Here is a 21,404-nt window from a genome sequence, read left to right on the forward strand (position 1 = left end):
ATTGCCGTTCATATTCTGGACAACATTTGTTTGTTGCCTCATGTTCCCCCGATTTGCAGAAGAAACATAACTTTGTACAAACTATATGTGGGTTTTCGAATTTCACAGAACATATATTTTGTATGTCTTTTAAATTATTATTATTAAAAAAATTGTTTGCTGCATTAGCTGATTTGCTTTAGACAGGTATTTCGCTTGAGAATTCAGACATCCATGTTTTTTTTAGTTTATTGAAATTGTTACACCTCTTAAAAACTAAACGTAACGCCTACGTTTTCCTTGTGTCAATTTTTGGTCATGTCAAAAACTTCATTAAAACGAAATTGGCAACATTAATAGGAAACTTTATTAAATGTAACTTAAATAAAATGAACTAAATTTTAGATTATTAAATTTATAATTCCAAACAGTTTACTCATTAGCCGTAACTATTTACTTAATAGTTAGATATCACATCTAGGCTAGCCAATATATAGTTTTGAGGTAAAATCATGCCATTGAAAAGATTACTAACTTCAAAATTGTTTACAATTGTACGGCTTTCTCCAGTGTGCATGCTTAAATGTATTTTCAAAGAACCTGCTTACTTAAATAAATAGCTTAAAACAAATTTTACACTTGAAACCTTTTTCTCCAGTGTGTACCCTCAAATCTGTTTTTAAACATGCTTGAAATAAGTTTCGCACTTGTACGATATTTCTCCAGTGTGCACTTTTAAATGTGTTTTCAAATTATTAACAGGTAGGAATGACAGGTAATTTCATATTACCTGCAGTACTGTTTTAAACAAATTTCATACTTGTACAGTTTTTCTCCAGTGTGGACTCTCTAATGTTGTTTCAAATCATTTTAGTAATAAACTGCGTTAAACAAATTTCACACTTAAAAGGCTGTTTTTCAGTGTGTACTCTCAAATGTTTTTTCAAATCATTTATACTAATAAACTGATTTAAACAACATTCACACTTGTATAATTTATCTCCAATGTGTACTCTTAAATTTGTTTTCAAATACCCTGCTTAAATAAATTGTTTAAAACAAGTTTCATACTTGTAAGGCTTTTCTCCATTGTGCACCCTCCAATATATTTTTAAATAACCTGATCGAATAAATTTCTTAAAACAAATTTCACACTTTGGAAGATTTTTCTCCAGTGTGTACCTCAAATGTGTTTTTAAACTACATACTTGACTATACTGCTTTCACACATTTCACATTTGTACGGTGTTTCTTCAGTGTGCAATCTCATGTTTTTTCAAATCTAAACTGCTTCAACCAAGTTTTACACTTCTACTGTTTTTCTCCAACGTGCACTCTCAAATGTTGTTTCAAATGATGGGCATGAATAAATTGTTTAAAACAAATTTCTCACTTGTACGGTCTTTCTCCAGTGTGCACCCTCAAATTTATTTTCAAATCACTTGTAGTAATAAACTGTTTTAAACAATTTTCACACTTGTACGGTTTTTCTCCAGAGTGCAATCTCAAATGTATTTTCATATCTCCTGCATGAATAAATTGCTCAAAACAAATTTCACACTGGTAAGGTTTTTATCCAGTGTGTATTCTCAAATGTCTTTTCAAACTACTTGCTTGACTAAACTGTTTAAAACAAATTTTACAATTAAACGGTTTTTCTCCAGTGTGCACCCTCATATGTTCTTTCAAATTACCAGATTGACAAAATCGCTTAAAACAAATTTCACACTCGTACGGTTTTTCTCCAGTGTGTATTCTTAAATGTATTTTCAAATCACCTGCTTGAATAAATTGCTTAAAACAAATTTCACACATGCAAGGTTTTTCTCTAGTGTGTACCCTCAAATGTGTTTTCAAATGACATACTTGACTAAACTGTTTAAAACAAATTTTACACTTGTACGGTTTTTCTCCAGTATGGACTCTCAAATGTTTTTTCAAATCATTTGTAATATTAAACTGCTTTAAACAAGTTTCACACTTGTACGGTTTTTCTCCAGTGTGCACTTTCAAATGTTGTTTTAAATCACTTGTACTAATAAACTGCTTTAAACAAGTTTCACACTTGTATGGTTTTTCTCCAGTGTGCACTTTCAAATGTTGTTTTAAATCACTTGTACTAATAAACTGCTTTAAACAAGTTTCACACTTGTATGGTTTTTCTCCAGTGTGCACTTTCAAATGTTGTTTTAAATCACTTGTACTAATAAACTGCTTTAAACAAGTTTCACACTTGTACGGTTTTTCTTCAGTGTGCATTCTCAAATGTCTTTTCAAATGATGTGCTTGAATAAATTGTTTAAAACAAATTTCACACTTGTATGGTTTTTCTCCAGTGTGCACTCTCAAATGTTTTTTCAAATTATTTGCTTGAATAAACTGTTTAAAACAAATTTCACACTTGTAAGGTTTTTCTCCTGTATGCGTTTTCAAATGTATTTTCAGATTACTTTTTAAAGAAAACTGCTTTAAACAAATTTCACACTTGTACGGTTTCTCTTCAGTGTGCACTCTCAAATGTGCTTTCAAATTATTTGCTTTAATAAATTGTTTAAAACAAATTTCACACTTGTACGGTTTTTCTCCAGTGTGCACTCTCAAATGTTCTTTCAAATTATTTGCTTGAATAAATTGTTTAAAACAAATTTTACACTTGTAAGGTTTTTCTCCAGTGTGCGTTTTCATATGTCTTTTCAGAATACTTTTTCGAGAAAACTGCTTGAAACAAATTTCACATTTGTAAGGCCTCTGTCCAGTCCCAACTTTCATATTTTTATTTAATATTTTTCCTTCAACGTGCTGATCTGTATGTTTTCCTTTATGAGATGAATGTAGCGTTTCCATAATTTTTATTTTATTCCCCTCCTGGAAACAACCTAAAATACAAACCAACTATAAACATTATACTGTAACAGAAAAACAAAGGACTATATTATAATAAATAAAATACAATTGCAGCCAAAGTTGGACAACAATCAAAGACGTTACGAATGTCGAAACCATAAACGATAACTTAAAAGCTATCAGGAACATAGAGAAAACGTGCAACACAAATCGCAGGAAGGATAAGAATGAAAAAATCAGGCAAGAGACAAAAATACTTGTATGGAGATACGAAGAGGATACGAAACAAATGATCATTTGCAAACCATCAAGACGTTAATAGAAAAAAAACATTGAATATAATAGAGCCCTAGAGCATTTTCACCGTTTTGAGTTATACTGTTAGAGACGCTACTATTTTGAAAATCATTTGATCCATCAGTCGATATCAATACTTTTAATTTTTATACCGAATGAACCATTTTGGATTCTTAAAAGAGTTATGATAATTTAAAACACGAAATCTGGTTAAAATCTTGTGTTTCCAGATATCCAAAATCTGAAATCAAGACCTTAAGTTGAACCTTAGATTTGGTCCTGTGCAATATGAATCAAAAATTTATAATTTAATAAATAAAAAGGATTTCTTTTTTAATGGTATTTAAAGTCTGAAATACACTTCTCCAAGAAATTAAAGGTCGATTCAAACACATCAGTTACGTCTCGTCACAGTTCCGGCGCCAAACCAAACAATCCGTCATACAAAATATTCTTATTAGAAATATTCCACCGGCATTCACATTCATCAGTTGACGAACAGTTTCCCAGCAATCAGGTTTCAACACGTCTATCGCCCGGCCGATTTTATAATCTCAGCGACAAATTTTTTGGTTTTGCCGGGAACATGACGGGCGGTACAAGTGAACAAAATAAAATGATTGACGAACAATTAATAGAATGTGTGAGAAAATATAATGTTTTATATGATTTGTCGCATGCAAATTTCATGGACATTAATTTTAAAAATAATATTTGGCAGGAAATAATAATAATATTTGCTAATTCTTCATCCGAGAAACTTTCCATCTTTTCAACAGATTGGTCGTCGAAGACTGATGCATTTCGGGTGTGTGCGAATAGACGAACGAATAGTTCTGTGACCAGACGGGACCGGTTCGGCGCCGGGACTGTGACGGGACTGATGTGTTTGAATCGACCTTAACGCACCACTTCAATAAATCAATTTTATTTGTAAACAGGCAAAGAATACAAAATTAAACTTCACCAGATTTATTCTACATTTTATTGGTAATTATAACAATTTGTCTAATCATCAGAAAATGTTGAAGTACAGGAGAAAAAAAAAATAAAACGGAAAATTCTAAAAAAATAATGATAAGAAAAAAGTCTTAATAACCAGTGTTTCCACCTCTACTACGTATAACAGCCTCACATCGTTGACCCATACTTAAAATTAATTGCCGTATTTCATTTTGGTCTAGTTCTCTCCAAATCTGGATCAGCCTCTCTCCCACTTCCTGTAAGTTATTTGATTGCATCGGTGTCGCTCTTAATCGCCTACCAAGGATATCCCAGAGATTTTCAATCGGATTTAAATCTGGACTATGTGCTGGCCATTCCATAGTGTTAATTTCTACCTCTTCTAGATAATTTCTGACGATCTGTGCAGCGTGAGCTCTGGCATTATCTTGCATTAGTAAGAAATTTTCACCGATATAAGGAACGAATGGTACTACATGTTGCTCCACGATCTCCAATATGTACCTTTCAGCTGTAACAGTTCCATTTTGTATGACCACTAGTACCATATGTGCGGTCAAAGAAATACCAGCCCACGCCATAACGGATCCTCCACCAAAAAATGTGGTGTGTGAGAAGTTACACTGAGCATATCGTTCGTTCTGTCGACGCAACACACGTCTGTCGTTATTGTACAAACAAAATCGGGATTCATCAGTAAATAGCACTCGTTCCCAGTCAGCCTCTAACCAATTAACGTGTTCTCAGGCAAAATGTAGTCTCCACCTTCAATGCTCTGCAGTTAATAGAGGACCTCAGGCGGCAATCCTAGGTGTTAAGCTGTATTCCTTAAGTCGCTGGCGAACAGTTTCAGTACTAATTTGTATAGCATGCACGTCTCGAAGCTGAATTTGTAGACTTCGATGTGTCTTCATGACGTTGTCAAAATATTTTAATATTTCAAAGTGGTGCGTTAATTTCTTGGAGAAGTGTATATTTTATCGTATGGAGATTATCGTTTCCACACATGATGAATTTCAGAAATCAATTTGAGAAATTTTTGAAGTTATACTTCTATACGCGCGCTCCACGTTGGAAATTTGTATGGGAGTGAATCAGTGAAATCATTACATATGTAAGATAATGAGTAAGAGAGAGACAGAAGATATATTTTCTCTCTTCCTCTCTCGAATATAAAAATGTTCCTTTTTTATATATAATTTAATATTATATATATTATATAAAGATATATATACATATATTATATATATATATATATATATATATATATATATATATATATAATAAAATATTTATTAATATTATTATTTATGTGATATGTTTTGTATTATTTATTAAATGTTCATAATTACATTAGTCTTTTGTATTCCAAAATAATAATCTCAATAAATCACTGTATGACCCAGAACTGTCACTTTTGAAATACGTTTGTGTCATGTCCTCGGTAGTATAGTAGTCAGTATCCCCGCCTGTCACGCGGGAGACCGGGGTTCTATTCCCAGACAGGGAGGACTTTTTTATTAATATTATTACATGGTAAATTAAACATATATGCGTAAGTAAAAAAGTTATGTATATTATTGTCATTTTTAAATAATTATGAATATTGCATTTTAATTTACATTGTATTATTATATTGAATTATGTTGCACTGTATTGTAGTGTATTTTTTTTATGTATATTATTATCATTTTTAAATACTTATGAATATTGCATTTTAATTTGTATTGTATTATTATATTGATAACAAAATAAACAATGAATTTTACTGAGAGTATGTGTAAAAAAATTTTTGCATTCAACTCCTTTCATACATATATGAAAATAAAAATATACATTTTCATCAAAATATTGATTCAATCCTTCATTTACTATACTCCTATTACAGGTCAAAAGTTGTTTATTAATTGTTAGTAAGTTGTTATTAATTCTGTTTCTCTTTCTGCTATGTCTTACCTATAGCATTACATATGTAATGATTGTGCAGATCGACTCCCAAATAAATTTGTAACGGCGAATGCGTGTATAGAAGTGTAACTTCCACCGGTAGTCCCACTGGACTGCCACACCCGTTTTTTTTTATTTTTCGATAGTCTTTTAGTTTCGAGGCAGCAGTATTCAGTACTCAAAATAACTCAAAAATTAAGATATATATTTTTAGCGTTGATCTGACAGTTATTCAAACTGATATGAATGGAAAACTACATTTGAGTTTATATTAACTAACAAAATAATAAACATGTTTAATATCAATATAGTTATTTATAGGATTTGAGAGCTATATTTATTACTTTTAGTTTTTCTAGTTTTCCATGTCAGTGCGTTATCGATAGCAATGTTTTACTTTTATTTCATTATACAAACAACTTTTGGATTATATCAAAAATAATACTTTCATTAAATTTGTAACCAGAATACAATTAAATAAAAGTATTTATTTTCATTTTTTCTATATTTTTGATCTTATACGATTTTCTAAAATGAATTGATGATTTAAACCAAATGCAAACGGTAGCACAATAAATTATTAGTAGAATAAGTATAAGAAGAATCAGAACATTGTGTCCTACTTGATTTAGTTATATTTATTGTTACCAGCAATTTAAAATGAGGATTTACATATCGTATCCTTCATACTACTATATAGACCGGAGTCTGTCCAAAGACTGGTTTTAAAACCAAAATCAAAAACTATACTATACTGTACTATCATCTATAAATAAAAGAGGCAAATAAATTCAGTTTGTCATAAGGCTATATCACCCTTTATTTCAGCAATTTTTTATTTATGTTCCAATGTTTAGAGTTGATATTAATTTTTTTGTATTTATTTGTTGTAAGTACATTGTTTTCATTATTTAATAAATTAAAATAAAAAAATTACATTGTACCAATGGTTTCATTTCCCAATTTTTTTTTACGAAACAATTCAATTTTTAAAATCTTGTTAAACTGGTAGATATATTTATTAACTTAAAAATATTGTTAAGCAATGTTAAAGTGAGACATACCAATCGTCGTGGTACATGCAATAGGTCCTATGTAAAAAAAACAACTTTCTGGTTTATGGAACATACATGACCGATTCAGTCAAATACACAACTCCAATAAGTCATATGTCGATGGGCCAATGAAAAATCGTGTTCCCCTTCTCTTGCAAAAGGTCGATTATTACCACCAAAGTTACCACGTTGATATTTGGCTGATGCAATTAAGGTCGTGACATATACTGCACGTATAGTTTCCAGAACGTAGCGCTTCCACTCCAGCAATTCGACTGCGCGTTCACATTTTCATACACAGAACGTTTCAGTTTGATGCGGTAAAGATGTGTTCTCGCTTTTCGCGACAAAAATTATGTCCAATTGCGCTTCTACTTGATGATGAAGAAAGAAATACTGTAGTAAATAAAAGGTTTGCAGTACATCCAATGCTAAGAGAAAGAAAAAAGAAAGGTGAATACTGGACTTTATACAAAGAATTAATTGATGACGATGAAAAATATTACGGATATTTTAGAATGAATAGAGTTCAGTTTGAATATATTTTAAATTTAATTACACCTTTAGTTAAAAAACAAAATACTACATCTAAAGAAGCCATTACACCTAAAGAAAAATTAGCTGTGTGTTTAAGGTAAGTTAAAGCAAAAGTTTCTATAAACAAAATTAACTCATTTATTTATAATCATAATATATAATCATAACAAATACTACTTAAAAAAATTAATAGTAGCAACATAAATTTTTATACAGGGTATACAGGGTGTCGGAAAAGTAGCGGAACAGTCAAATATTTCGCGAAATGAACATCGGATCGAAAAACTGAAAAATACGTTTTTCAATCATTTTCAAAAATCCATCGAATGAGACCAAAAACGACTCCACACTCCACCCCTTACAGGTAAGGCGGGGACTACCTTTATGAAAAAATAAGTAACATTTATTCGAAACATTTTTTAGAATAGTTGATAAATGGCGCTATAATCGGAAAAATACAATTAATACAAATAAAAAATACAAAAATCAACAATTCTAAAAAATATTTCAAATAAATGTTATTTATACATAATTTTCATAATCCAAAACTGCAATAAAAAACGGGGGTTGATATTTAAGATTTTAGAGCCCACCTCCAGGATGTGCGACACCCTATCCCTATATAATTAAAAAAAATCATTCGGTTTGAGAGGGGGGGTCGATCGCCTTTCCCTGGATCCGCCAATGCATGATTTCGTTATCAAAAACCAAATTCTGTGAAACATATTCATTACAATTTCGGATATTGGATGCTGCAGATGATGGCATTGGCATAGAAACGTTAGAAGTCTTTGTTGATGTTGAACATTCCGATGTCTGAGGTGAGTGCATTGGTGTAATTGGCCCTGAATTATTATTGTTAGGCTCATCATTATAGGCAGGATAGTTACCCGGATAGATGTATGGACTTCTCATCGCAGGTGGATTAGGATGAGTAATAGATTGTAGTTCTATCTCCCCGACAATTGAAGAAACTCTTGCTTTTGCCAGTGCTCTATAATATGGCGGCATCTTTTTTACAGTTTGGGCCAAACCATAAAAAAGCGCTTCAACTTCGTCTTTTTCTTCGGATTTTAGGAGATAAACCATAACCACAGATGCAGCAGTACGTTCATTCTTTTTTTTCTTTGGCAATTGCGGGGTTTCAAATACAGTTCTTTTTGGGGCTTGTTTTTCGTAGGACACCTCAACATTCAAAGATTCTTCTTCAGTCTCTACTATCTCTGAGTCGGCCTCAGCTTCAGCTTGTGACTCTTCTTGTTCGGGCATTTCGATTGTCGAAATGGTAGACCTATCTTGAAGGAAGTTCATTTCTTCTTCAAACTTCCATTTTTTAATTATAATTGCGGTCTGGCTACTCTTTGTTTTTCGCTTTTTTTGCTGTCGCCTAAACGCATCTCTAAGGGAATTCCATTGCTTTTTACAATCCTTAGCTGAAAAAAAACATTCATTAACAATAAAATTTTATTTTAGGTTTCTAGCTACTGGGGATTCGTTTAAAACAATTTCATATAGTTTTCGACTCGGACAGTCCACTGTCAAGTCAATCGTTATGGATGTTACAAATGCAATTATTTTGACTATGAAATCAGAATGTATTCCTGTTCCTGATCGTCACAAGTGGCAAGAAATAGCTCAAGAGTTTTGGGAATTGTGGAATTTCCCTAATGCTCCAGCAAATAGTGGTTCATTATTTTTTAATTATAAGAAAACTTTTTCCATAAACCTAATGGCGTTGGTGGATGCTAGGTATAAGTTCATTGCTGTCGACATAGGCAGCTATGGCAAGAATAGTGACGGAGGCATTTTTCATAATTCCTATTTAAAAAAATATTTAGAAAATGAAATAAAGTTAGAGGATAAACCTTTACCAGGAATGGAATTAAAGATGCCACATGTTATTGTAGGTGATGAGGCTTTCCCCTTAAAGCCATACTTAATGAGGCCATATCCTGCAGTTCAATGTGATGACATAGAAAAACAACAATTCAATTACCGATTATCAAGAGCTAGGAGGGTGGTAGAAAATGCCTTTGGAATCTTATCTAAAAGATTTCGAATTTATAATAGAAAAATCCAATTGAAACCAGAATTTGTAGACAAGGTGGTACTAACTACGTGCATATTACATAGTTTTATTGGGGCCCATTCAGAACATTTATTAACTAATGACAAAAAAAATGACGAAGAATTTACTAGTCTGCCTAGACAGGGTGGAAATAATTCATTATTAGCATCCACAGTAAGGGACAACTTTACAACATTTTTTAATCTGCTGCTGGAAAACTTGACTGGCAACAATAATTTCTATGTATTTTGTATTAATACATTTTAGACGGATTAAATATTTGTGGGATTATTTGATACCTACTTACCATTTTGTCCTAATTTGCGTGTGATTTCCCTCCAAATATTTTCTTTTTTATTTGCATCATGATAGCATTTATGATTGTAATTATATAAAATTTCTTCACCGCGTACGAGTTTAATTAATTTTTCGAAATCCATTTTAACACAAAGAATGTCACAAAGCAATAAAAACACATGCATAAATGACAAAATAGCCACGAAAATTATTTTTTTAAATACTCTGTATCAAAACCAAACAAATTCCTAAATAAACAACAAGGGGAAAATGACGGACATCTAATGCACATTATCCTTACCAACCGGTTAAGACTCGTTACGTAGCCGTCGGGATCAGTAAAATATTGTTTTCGAATATACTGAACGGAAGCGTTAAGTGCCTGAAAAGCTATGTTCCGGACAGTGTGCGTTGTTCATATTTAAAACCATTTAAATTATATTTTTCGGAAACTAAACGCTATGTGCTGGAAACGCAACGTGCACGATAATATGCCACGACCTTTAGTCATATGTCGGAGCGATCAGTGAATGTAATATCCCGTAGTACTGTTTAAGTGAGTTTATTAGAATCATATTGTGCTATTATCTACAATTAAAATGTAAGGATTTATTATATTACTATTATATTAAAAAAGTAAATTTTATTCCAGTGTTGTTGATAATTTTGGGATCTTTCTTTGGTTGTTTCTATAAAGTATTATATCCTTACTTTATGTTTTATTATAGAACTATAAACCATACATTTTATAATTGAGTTAAATATGGTTAAGTTTAAAAATTGAGTTATATTATAAAACTGTTGATTTTGATATACAATAATAATATAATAATCAAATTATTTTATTATTATAAGAGTTTTTATATAAATGCATTTTTGACATACAACCTTTTGCATCAAGATAGACAGGTTATTATTTTGACACTCGACTAATTGCAGTAGTTGGGAGACTGATGTTAAAGCTGGTAAGGTTAGGTTTTTATCCTCATGAATCGTTTTTATAATGATGTAGTCATTTTGCACCAAAATATTATTGTTAATAATGTGGCGAGATTAAATAAAACGAGCGGTTCGAATTTATATAAATATATTTATTTATAAGTTTACAGTTCGGTACTCTCTTATTAACTAACTTACCTCAATCACCGTTACTTATATATATACAAATTATTATGTTCGAGAATTTTCGAGAGTAGCCCACCTCTAATTCGTGTCATCGAAAGCACCAGTCCGAAAGACGGGCGCTATTGACATGCCGATTCTTACGTTTTCTAGATTCATCCTTCTAAGAATTATGACGTATCGGAGATGGGCTATTTCGTTACACTGCTCCCCTCTTAGATCTGAGCGTCCCGATCAGTAACTCCAGATGTAGGCCCAGGATGGCGGAATCTACAGAGCTCTCCAGCTCTGCATGAACCCCTTAGAAAGAAATAACAGTCTACTGACTTTGCAGGATACGATCTCATCGGGTTAATGCAACACACAGTAATTCGTACGCCGGTTTCTCGGAAGATCACTTCAAGCATGCTTCTGACAATATTCCAGTCCAGATTATCTAGTGCATGGCCTATCTTGTGTAAGGCCAAATTCTTAATGTCATAATTGCACACGATTTTCTTCAAATTAGTTAAAGCACACCTTATATCCTCGTAGCTTGCCCTGTCTGTATACGACTTCCTGGTCACCATATACAGCAAAGATCGAGGACCAAACGACCGAACTTCCTATAGAATACAGATGAGATTCCTTTAGTCATCTCAAGATCTTGGGCAACACAGTGGGCTAGAGAGACGTTACGCGGAACACTAAAAAGATCCTGCTGCTATTACGTCATTTATTCTCTTTTTAATTTCATACGGACCTTCCCATTGTCTTTGCAGTTTGGGAGACAAGCCTCGACGACGTTGTGGATTATAAAGCCAAACAAGATCACCTACTTCATAGCTTTCATTCTTGCATCGAGAATCATATTGATCTTTCATTCTGTCACTGGCTAACTGGATGTGTTGTCGGGCAAGTTCATGAATTTTATTCATTCTTAACTTCAGGCGGTCGACATAATCTTCGCTTGCAACATGTTCTTCGGAAGGTCTGCAGCCAAACTCTAGGTCGCAAGGCAAACGAACTTCACGACCTAACATCAGGCAGGTTGGAGTCTGGCCTGTAGTTTCATTCACGGCCGAGCGGTAGGCCATTAGGAATAAATGAATGTGCTGTCCCAATCTCTTTGATGTTCTGATACAACTTTGGACATGTGTTTACCCATTGTTCGGTTCATTCTCTCGACCATTCCATCTGATTGAGGATGCAGGGGTGTCGTTCTGGTCTTATTGGCCCTAATCAATCTAGAAACGTTTTGGAAAAGGGTTGACTCGAAGTTTCGCCCTTGGTCGGAGTGGATCTCCAAGGGAACACCAAATCGGTTAAAGAATTCTTTCACAAGTACCTCTGCAACGGTAGCAGCTTCTTGATTTGGTAACGCATAGGCCTCAGTCCATTTCGTAAAATAATCCATGGCTACCAGGATATATTTATTTCCATCATTTGTCTCTGGAAGTGAACCTGCAATGTCGACTGCTACTCTTTCCATAGGACTACCAACATTGTACTGTCTCATGGGTGCCCTCTTTTTACTTCTGACACTTTTCTTTTAGGTACAATCAACTGATGCTTAGTTTCTGTACCATCATCGTTCTCAAAGGTTCTATACAGAAGATCATCTTTCAGCACTAGGCAATTCCATTGGCTCCAGTAACACTTGACTTCTGGACTACATGCACTAATGTCTTGCCAAGAAGGTCTTTCACTTCGACGCATCCAATCCAATACTCTTTTTATACATGGATCATCTGCTTGAGCGTCTTGTAGCTGTTGAGGCTGCCATTGATCATTAATGACGGTGGTTCGTCTCACGGGGCAAAGTCGTTCTTCTAATTTGAGACAGTGACTACAATTTGCACTGTATGGCCGTCTTGACTGAGCCTCAGCATTTGAATGCTTTTTCCAGCCCAGTGTTCGATCTGTTCTAGCTTTCTGACTGTTGTATTATTTTCATGCAATTTACGACGAATGTGACCTATGTCGTTACCATTCCAACATATAGGTTCACATCTCTTCGGCATCATGTTACGAACTACTTTCCGTACGATTTCCTCCAGACGTTTCTCGTTTTGTTCGTCGCTCTCTTCAGAGGTTCGTACTCGATAGCTCCGTGAAATTTGACTAGCTTTTTCATGTTCCAAGGCAATAGCGAGCGCTTCATCTAAAACTTGCGGTCTTGCTAGTCGTAAAGCTATCTGTAGTTCACTGTCTCTTAACCCATTGACGAAGGAATCTACAGCAATTTCTTCCAAAATGTCGTCTGGTGCCTCTGGATATGCCAACAGCGCTATATGAGCATTATCTGCTTCAAATTCTTGCAAACTCTCACTTGCTCATTGGATTCTACTTCTAATTTGTACTTTGTAGACTTGTTGTAGATGGGCATCTCCGTAACGTTTGTCTAGTCGCGTGAACAAGGTCTGGTAACATTTTTCTTGACCCTTAGGAATTGATCTTCGCAGATATCCGCAGCATCACTCGTAAAGCAGAAGTCAAGGAAACAGCTTTTTCTTGTTCTGTCCAATGATTGGCTGTCGCAATAGCTTCAAATTGTCTAATGTATATGGACCAAGAAGACTTTCCATCAAATGGTGGCAATTTGAATCTCATATTATGTGTCGTTTCGTCTCTAGGTGAGTCTTCTTTCACTACCGGATGTAAGGCTACTGTATTAATTGGTGGTAGCACTTTTGTATTGGTTATCATGCTCTCTAACTGTTTGATCTTCTCTTCTACTTTATCAAATGTTTTAGAAATTTATTCAAATTTCTCATTGTTTTGAATACATATTTCTTTAATTATTTGTGAAGTCTCGTCGTTTTGTCTAGCTACTTCTTTAATAATTTGAGACGTTTCATCGAATCTTTTGGAAACAGCCTCGAATTTATCATCATTTTTTTTAGAAGTTTCTTCTATCATTTGAGACGTTTCATCGAATCTTTTGGAAACAGTCTCGAATTTATCATCAGTTTTTTTAGAAGTTTCTTCTATTTTCATTAAAACTGCTTCTGCTCACTGAAAGTGGAATGTCTCTGGGTCATCTCCATTTTTGTTAAGAACAGTCTTCAGTCGTTCATGGAGTATCTTCTTGGACCCGCTGCAGTCTTCATCGCGTTCTTCTAGTTGCTCACGCAACTGTTTTACTGAAAGTTGTACTAGCAGCATCTTTGATCAGGCACACACGTACTTTTTAAATGTTCTTTCGTACAAAGATCACTGCCGAACTACGTGGATGTTCCCGACGAACAATACTTTTCAAAAGTCCAAAAGTCTTTTTCAAAAAGCACTGCAGAATTTATTTTCAAAATCTCACACCGGACACCAACTGTGGCGAGATTAAATAAAACGAGCGGTTCGAATTTATATACATCTGTCAAATAAACGTCAAAGTGTAAATACGAACTTAAAAGTTCTCTGCATTTTAAAGTTTAATTTCAGATAGTTTTACATATAAACTCAAGTTAAATTACACATTTTAAAGTCCTCTGCGAATTTTTATGATTTAGAAAGTGCTAAACACAGTTACATTCTATTACTATAGTTTAATACATATACATTAGTACTAGTTTGGTCGTCGAAGCGATCGTCGAAGGCTCCATTTATGGAGTCTTCTAACGGGGGCGAGCCCCCCGATAAAATGCCAAGGGATCAGGATGCGATGGATGATTGCAGTTATGGTTCCCATGGATTTTCATCCCATCAGCTAGAAAACTCGATAAGTAGTCTTAATAATATTAATCATTTAAAAACCGATAAACAAATTAACCCATTAACTTCTAATGAGCCAGAAAAAAGCAGACCTGTATATTTATATGATAAAACTGATTTAGGGCCATTTCACATTTTTATTGAAAACAATGATAAAAATTTTACAGGCAAATTAAATGCAGTTAAGATAGGTGAAATATTATTTACCGTACACCCAGAAATTGATAATTATATTAAAAAAATTGATTCAATTGGACGCAATCGGATTAGGATAACATTTAAAAACTATGCTAGTGCAAATACCTTAATTACTTCTAAATTGCTTATTCAAAAAAATCTAATTGCATATATTCCGAAATTTCAATTATTTAAATTAGGTGTGGTTAGGGATATAGAATCAGATATATCAGAAGAATATCTCAAAGATAAAATAAAAGAATTTGATCACCATTGTAAATTCTCGGTGGATTATGTAAAAAGAATAAAGAGAAAAATAGTAACAGATGATAAAGTAGTTTTTAAACCTACAAAATCGGTAATTGTATCATTCAAATGTCAAAGTATACCAAAATATATCGTAATTAACCATGTTTTACATAATGTAGAAAAATACCAACAAAAAGTAATTATTTGCTACAACTGTTATAGGTATGGACACATGAGTAAGCAGTGTAAAAGTAATCCTAGATGTCTCAAATGTCATGAGTCTCACCCTTCCGAATCGTGTTCTTTATCATCCTTTAATAAAAAATGTCTCTCCTGTGAAGGTGAACACTTCACTAATGAATGGGAGATATGTCCAGAATTCGACCGTCAAAAAAAAATAAAACATTACATGTCTGAAAACAGCTTGTCTTTCAAAGAAACGCTTAAATTATTTCCTAAAGTAACCTATGCATCGATAACAGCTAATAATTCCTCAATAAATTCACATCAAATTCCAATTATGAACGCTCCATCCTTTTCATATTCCTCTACTCAATTGTCCACACCCCCCTCACCCCCCAATCAGCTCACCCTCCCTACAGTTTCAAACAGATATACAATAATAAAACCTCCAAAATCCAAACGACCCCTCCCTTCCTCGCAAGACCCAATAGAAATAGAACATCAAAAAATAATAAAGTTAAACCCCATGTCCACCAGACCTGGCGGCATTTTCAATTCATCTTCTTATCAATCTACATTTAATACAGAACAAGGATCCAAAATACATGAATCTCCTAAAGAATTAACAGAACTAATATCAAATATAGTTATAAGTATTATTTCTAATATGAATCACAAAAATTTTGAAATCCCAGAAAAATCAGTTTTAATAAATTTAATTCAAACAGTTTTAAGTTCTCTCTCATATAATAATGAATAGTTTGGTAATTTGTCAATGGAATTGTAGATCGGCTAACTCTAATAGAGAAAATCTTCTCCACCTACTAGAAGACCAGAAAGTTGATATCGCATTATTATCAGAAACTAGATTTAAACCAGAAAAATATATTAACTTCCACGGATATAATATTGTCAGAGACGACCGCTTTTCAGCAACTGTCGGTGGTGGCTCGGCAATTTTAATAAACTCAAATCTGTATTATGAGGAAGTCACCATGAAAGTCGAATTATTAAACGTCAATAAAGTTGCCATTAAAATTAAGTTTAAATCATTTACTGTCACATTTGTATCGATGTATGTTCCCCCAGGAGAAAAGTTATCGTTACAACAGTGGAACAATTTCATAACATCTATAGAACGACCGTTCATAATAGGAGGCGACTTCAATGCTCATCACATTGCCTGGGGCTTAGACAATCATACAGATATAAAAGGCAAAATCTTAATGGACTGTATAGATGATAATAATTTGATATACAAAAATGATGGCTCTCCTACTTTCTTTAGGAACTTTTCGAAATCGGCAACAGATCTGACCATTTGTACTCCTGACTTAAGTCATCTGATCACTTGGAAAACACTTCAAGACCTATTCGGGTCAGATCATGCACCTATAAGAGTCGAATTAGAGGATCAACCAACTCACATATATAACCCGTATTCACAAAAGTGGAATTTAAAGAAAGCCGACTGGAAATTATATGAACAATTTTCGGAAGATATTTTCTCTCAATCTGAAGATATAAATTCATATGAAAAATTTTTGCACACTATAAATACAACTGCATCCTACTGCATCCCCAAATTTAAAATAAAAAAACCAACTTCCAGAGGAAAATACTGGTGGGATTTAGAATGTGAGGAAGCAGTCAGAAGAAGACGGGAAAGTTTTTGTATATTCAAAGATCATCCAAACCAAGAAAACCTACTTAAGTATAAAAAAGATGATGCCCACGTGAAGAAGATCACTAAACAAGCCAAAAGAAATAGCTGGAGAGATTATGTCAGGTCCTTAAATAGGTCGGTCCCTATTAAAGATGTATGGTCAAAAGTTAATAGACTAAAAAATAGAAAAACTAAGAACAAAGTTCCTATAACACTATCGGAAGCTTCATGGATAGAAGAGTTCCACCAAAATATCACTCCACTGTCTGCAGAATTAGTAATTCCTGACCTACAAGTGAATGCGCAATACGACTATCCAGAACAAATCCGCTTCTTAATCAAACCATTTTCTGGCACTGAACTTTACTTTTCGTTAAAGAAAAATTCAAATTCAGCACCAGGTGCTGATGAAATCCATTACTCGATGCTATCAAATCTTTCAAAAATTGGTAAGACTGTGCTTCTGAATATATACAATGAAATTTGGTCACGCCGCATAAAGATTCCTGACGATTGGCACGTTTATACTATTCTCCCGATCTTAAAACCCGGAAAATCGTTAAATAATTGTGATTCTTACCGTCCAATAGGACTGGCTTCATGTATACTTAAAACATATGAGAGATTAATTAAAAACCGTTTGGAATTTTGGTTAGAAAAGAACGACCTATTACCAAAAACTCAGTTTGGTTTTAGAAAAGGTAAATCCACACAAGAAAGCCTGAGTCACTTATTGATAGACATTTATGGTTCCTTTACTTATAAGAAAGCAGTTAGTGCTTTGTTTTTAGATATAAAAGGGGCTTATGACAATGTTAATCTCCACATTCTATATGCGAAAATGTTAGAAATAGGAATACCTGAAACAGTAACATGGAATATCATTAATTTGTATGTTAATCGATCAGTACACGTTAGATTAAATGGAGATAAGTCTAACACACGGTACACATCTTTGGGACTACCACAAGGTAGCATCTTGAGTCCTCTATTATATATTCTGTATACTGCTGATTTAGAAAATAAACTTCCTCAACATATAAAAATCTTACAGTATGCTGATGATGTTGCAATCTATGTAGAAAATAAGTCAATAGATAAATGTAATGAGTACCTTAAATCAGGATTGAATATTATAGAAAAATGGGCGACGGATAAGAATTTAACAATCTCGGAGAGTAAATCAACCATTGTTACTTTTACCAGAAAACGATATTCTCCTCCAAACCACCTACAATTTGATAATTATAAAATTCATTATAAAACTTCAATAAAATTTCTTGGCGTATTCTTAGACTCAAAATTAAATTGGAAAGAACACACAAATTATATATTGCGAAGAACGGAAAACGCAATGAATATCATCAAGACTGTAAGTGTCAGTAACTGGGGAGCTGACCCAAACATCTCAATATTACTGTACAGAAATTTAATGAGATCGATCCTAGATTACGGATCTATATTTTATGGCTCAGCATCAAACGCTGTACTCCAAAAAATCGAAAGTATAAAAAATAAAGCACTTAGGTTAAGCACTGGTTATCTTCGTAGTACTCCCATATTGGTCATGGAATGTGAGCTTAATGAACCTCCACTTTCATTACGCAGAGAATTCTTAGGTGAGAAATTTATAGTTAAAGTGGCAGTTAACAATAAACTGTTGTTGAGTAAAATTGTACAACTAACCACTACATACCTAACTCATCATTACTGGGAAAAAAAGAAGCAGCTTTTAGTTGTGGAAAGTTTTCTCAACGTTTCTAGTTACATTGACGACATACACCAAATGGAACAAACCTCATCTCGAAAATTAAACTATGAAGATTATTTATCTCTATTTAACTGCCATTTAAGTAATATTCTTGCCACAGATTTTCTTACTAAAATAGATCACCTACAGTATGTACAACATCATTGGGAGAGTTATTAAAAATTATATACAGATGGTTCAAAAATAGACGGCAAAGTTGGATATGCTATATTCTACCCCCAAAAAAGTATAAAGATAAACAACAGATTACCTGACAAAATGACAACTTTTACAGCTGAACTCGTAGCAGTCAAAGAAGCCTTCCAAATATGTATGAATCAAAAAGAACTAAACTATGTTATATTTACAGACTGCCAAAGCATTGTACATAAACTGAAATATAATTTACACAATTTTGAAGAAAATTATATCATCAGTGACATCATAGCTCTGAATAGTGAAGCTTTTAAATCGGGCAAAAATATCATATTGTGCTGGATAAAAGCACACATTGGTATAAAAAACAACGAAATAGTAGATGATATGGCTAAAAAAGCAACAATGAAAGAATCCACTCTGCAAACCTATCAACTTCCTATGGGTGATTTAATATCTGTAATCAGATCTCTTAAACGCACAAAATGGCAGGGACACTACAACAATTCAGACAAAGGCAAATTTTATAAAAGAATCCAACCCACAATTTTCGTCAAGACATGGTTTAAACAAGTTTCCAACAGAGGCTTCATCAAAACTATTTGTAGAATAAGAAGCAATCATTGTATGACTCCAGTATACAAAAGAAAAATAGGACTGACAAATAATAATGAATGTATATGTGGGGAGCTAGCTGATCTACAACATATGCTGTTAGAATGTCCTTTACATTTTATTGAAATATCAAATTTTTTTACCAAGCTAGTTCAACTTAATGTTCAATTACCTTCTAATCTAACACATCTTTTAGAGTCAAAGAATCTAGATGTATATAAAATTTTATATGGTCATATGAATTGTTTAAAATTAAAGCTCTGACAAAAAAAAAACAATAAAAAAAATAATAAAGAATAAAAAAAATGGAGAACAAAATACAAAAAAATAAAATAAAAAAAAAGTTACTAAGAAGATCTAAACCTCCGAGGTGTCGAATCGGGTTTATGTCTTAGCGTAGTAATAAAAAAAAAATAAAAAAAAAGTAAAAAAAAAAGTAAAAACAAAATAAAAAAAAATAAAAAAAAGATACAAAAAATAAAACAGCAAAAACAGAGTAAACTAGTAAGTAAGTTTCTAACATTCCATGTCTTAACTCTCAATACAATAGTTTTAAATTTAATCTAATATCTTGTGTAAAGAGAGAACTCAAAACAAATTGACTGGCCAGTTGGTTGTCAAAACCAGTGCCAATAAAACACACACACACACACACACACACACACACACACAATTTATATAAATATATTTATTTATAAGTTTACAGTTCGGTACTCTCTTATTAACTAACTTACCTCAATCACCGTTACTTATATATATATATATATATATATATATATATATATATATATATATATATACAAATTATTATGTTCGAGAATTTTCGAGAGTAGACCACCTCTAATTCGTGTAATTGAAAGCACCAGTCCGAAAGACGGGCGCTATTGACATGCCGATTCTTACGTTTTCTAGATTCATCCTTCTAAGAATTATGACGTATCGGAGATGGGCTATTTCGTTACAATAATTTTAGGTATATAAATACTTTTTGTTATTTTCGACTTTTTATTTTTTAGGCCCTGGAACAACTTATGCAAAACCATTAGAAATCTTGGGAGTCTGCTGAAGTTATAATTGATGCTACTGCTGAGTCTGCCCCAATCTTTAGTAGCTCTGGAGAAATAAATGACGTCCTAGCGCTGCCCGTGTAAACAGATAGTGCAGCGCCAGATCTACTAGAGAACTTCTCAAATGAGTTTCAAAACATAATTGCTTCAGAAGTAAAATCTAATGCTACTGTTGAGTCTGAAATAACCTTCAGTTCTGCAGAAACCAATGATGTCTTAATGTTGCCAACTGAAAGTGAGGTTGCAGCATCAAATCTATTTGAGGATCTATTAGATGTGTTTGAAAAAAACGTTGTATCAGAAATAGATACTACTAATAGATACAACTAATAACAAAAAACATGAAATTATAGGTGGTACTGTAAAGTTGGCTCAAGAGCTTAGAGAATCAAAACATTCGCTGTCTGGTGAAGATTCTGACTCTGGCTCTCTTTACAAATACGAAGGATCTGCATTAAGTTCCTCAGATGAGTCAGAGTTCAAAGTTACCGAGGTCAACCAAACTACTGAGATTCTGGTTGGCGAACAAACTGGAATTAAAAGAAAAAGAAAAGGCCAAAGAAATGAAGAGTGGAAGAGGCAAAAAAACGACAAGCTGCGGTTATTAGGCAAAGCCTATGTCGGCTTCGAAAAAAATCCTGACACAGGAAAATACGAACAAAAGTTTAATAAAGATCGTAAGACTTTAGGTCCACGGTGCCCTGGCCTTTCTGTTAAGTGTAAAAAGGAGGACCCTACACAG

At 33.2% G+C, this 21,404-nt stretch overlaps 1 protein-coding gene across 4 annotated transcripts in view; it reads right to left on the reverse strand.

The window, feature by feature from the left end:
* The window catches only part of LOC140439561 (uncharacterized), a 42,407-nt gene that overhangs the window by 13,780 nt on the left and 7,223 nt on the right, over window positions 1-21,404 (reverse strand). The window contains exon 2 of one of the 4 annotated variants that reach the window (XM_072529544.1): window positions 328-2,855. The exons of 1 other annotated variant lie outside the window; for it this stretch is intronic. In XM_072529544.1, coding sequence (XP_072385645.1) covers window positions 1,552-2,855 — 1,304 coding nt within the window. In that variant the 3' untranslated portion in view covers window positions 328-1,551. Of the gene's footprint in view, window positions 1-327; window positions 2,872-7,702; window positions 9,056-21,404 lie in introns of those variants that run through there. 2 more of the 4 variants (XM_072529545.1, XM_072529546.1) reach the window with 2 other exon arrangements.

This window comes from Diabrotica undecimpunctata, chromosome 4 (assembly GCF_040954645.1).
Source record: "Diabrotica undecimpunctata isolate CICGRU chromosome 4, icDiaUnde3, whole genome shotgun sequence".
In the NCBI taxonomy this organism is placed as follows: Eukaryota; Metazoa; Arthropoda; class Insecta; order Coleoptera; family Chrysomelidae; genus Diabrotica; species Diabrotica undecimpunctata.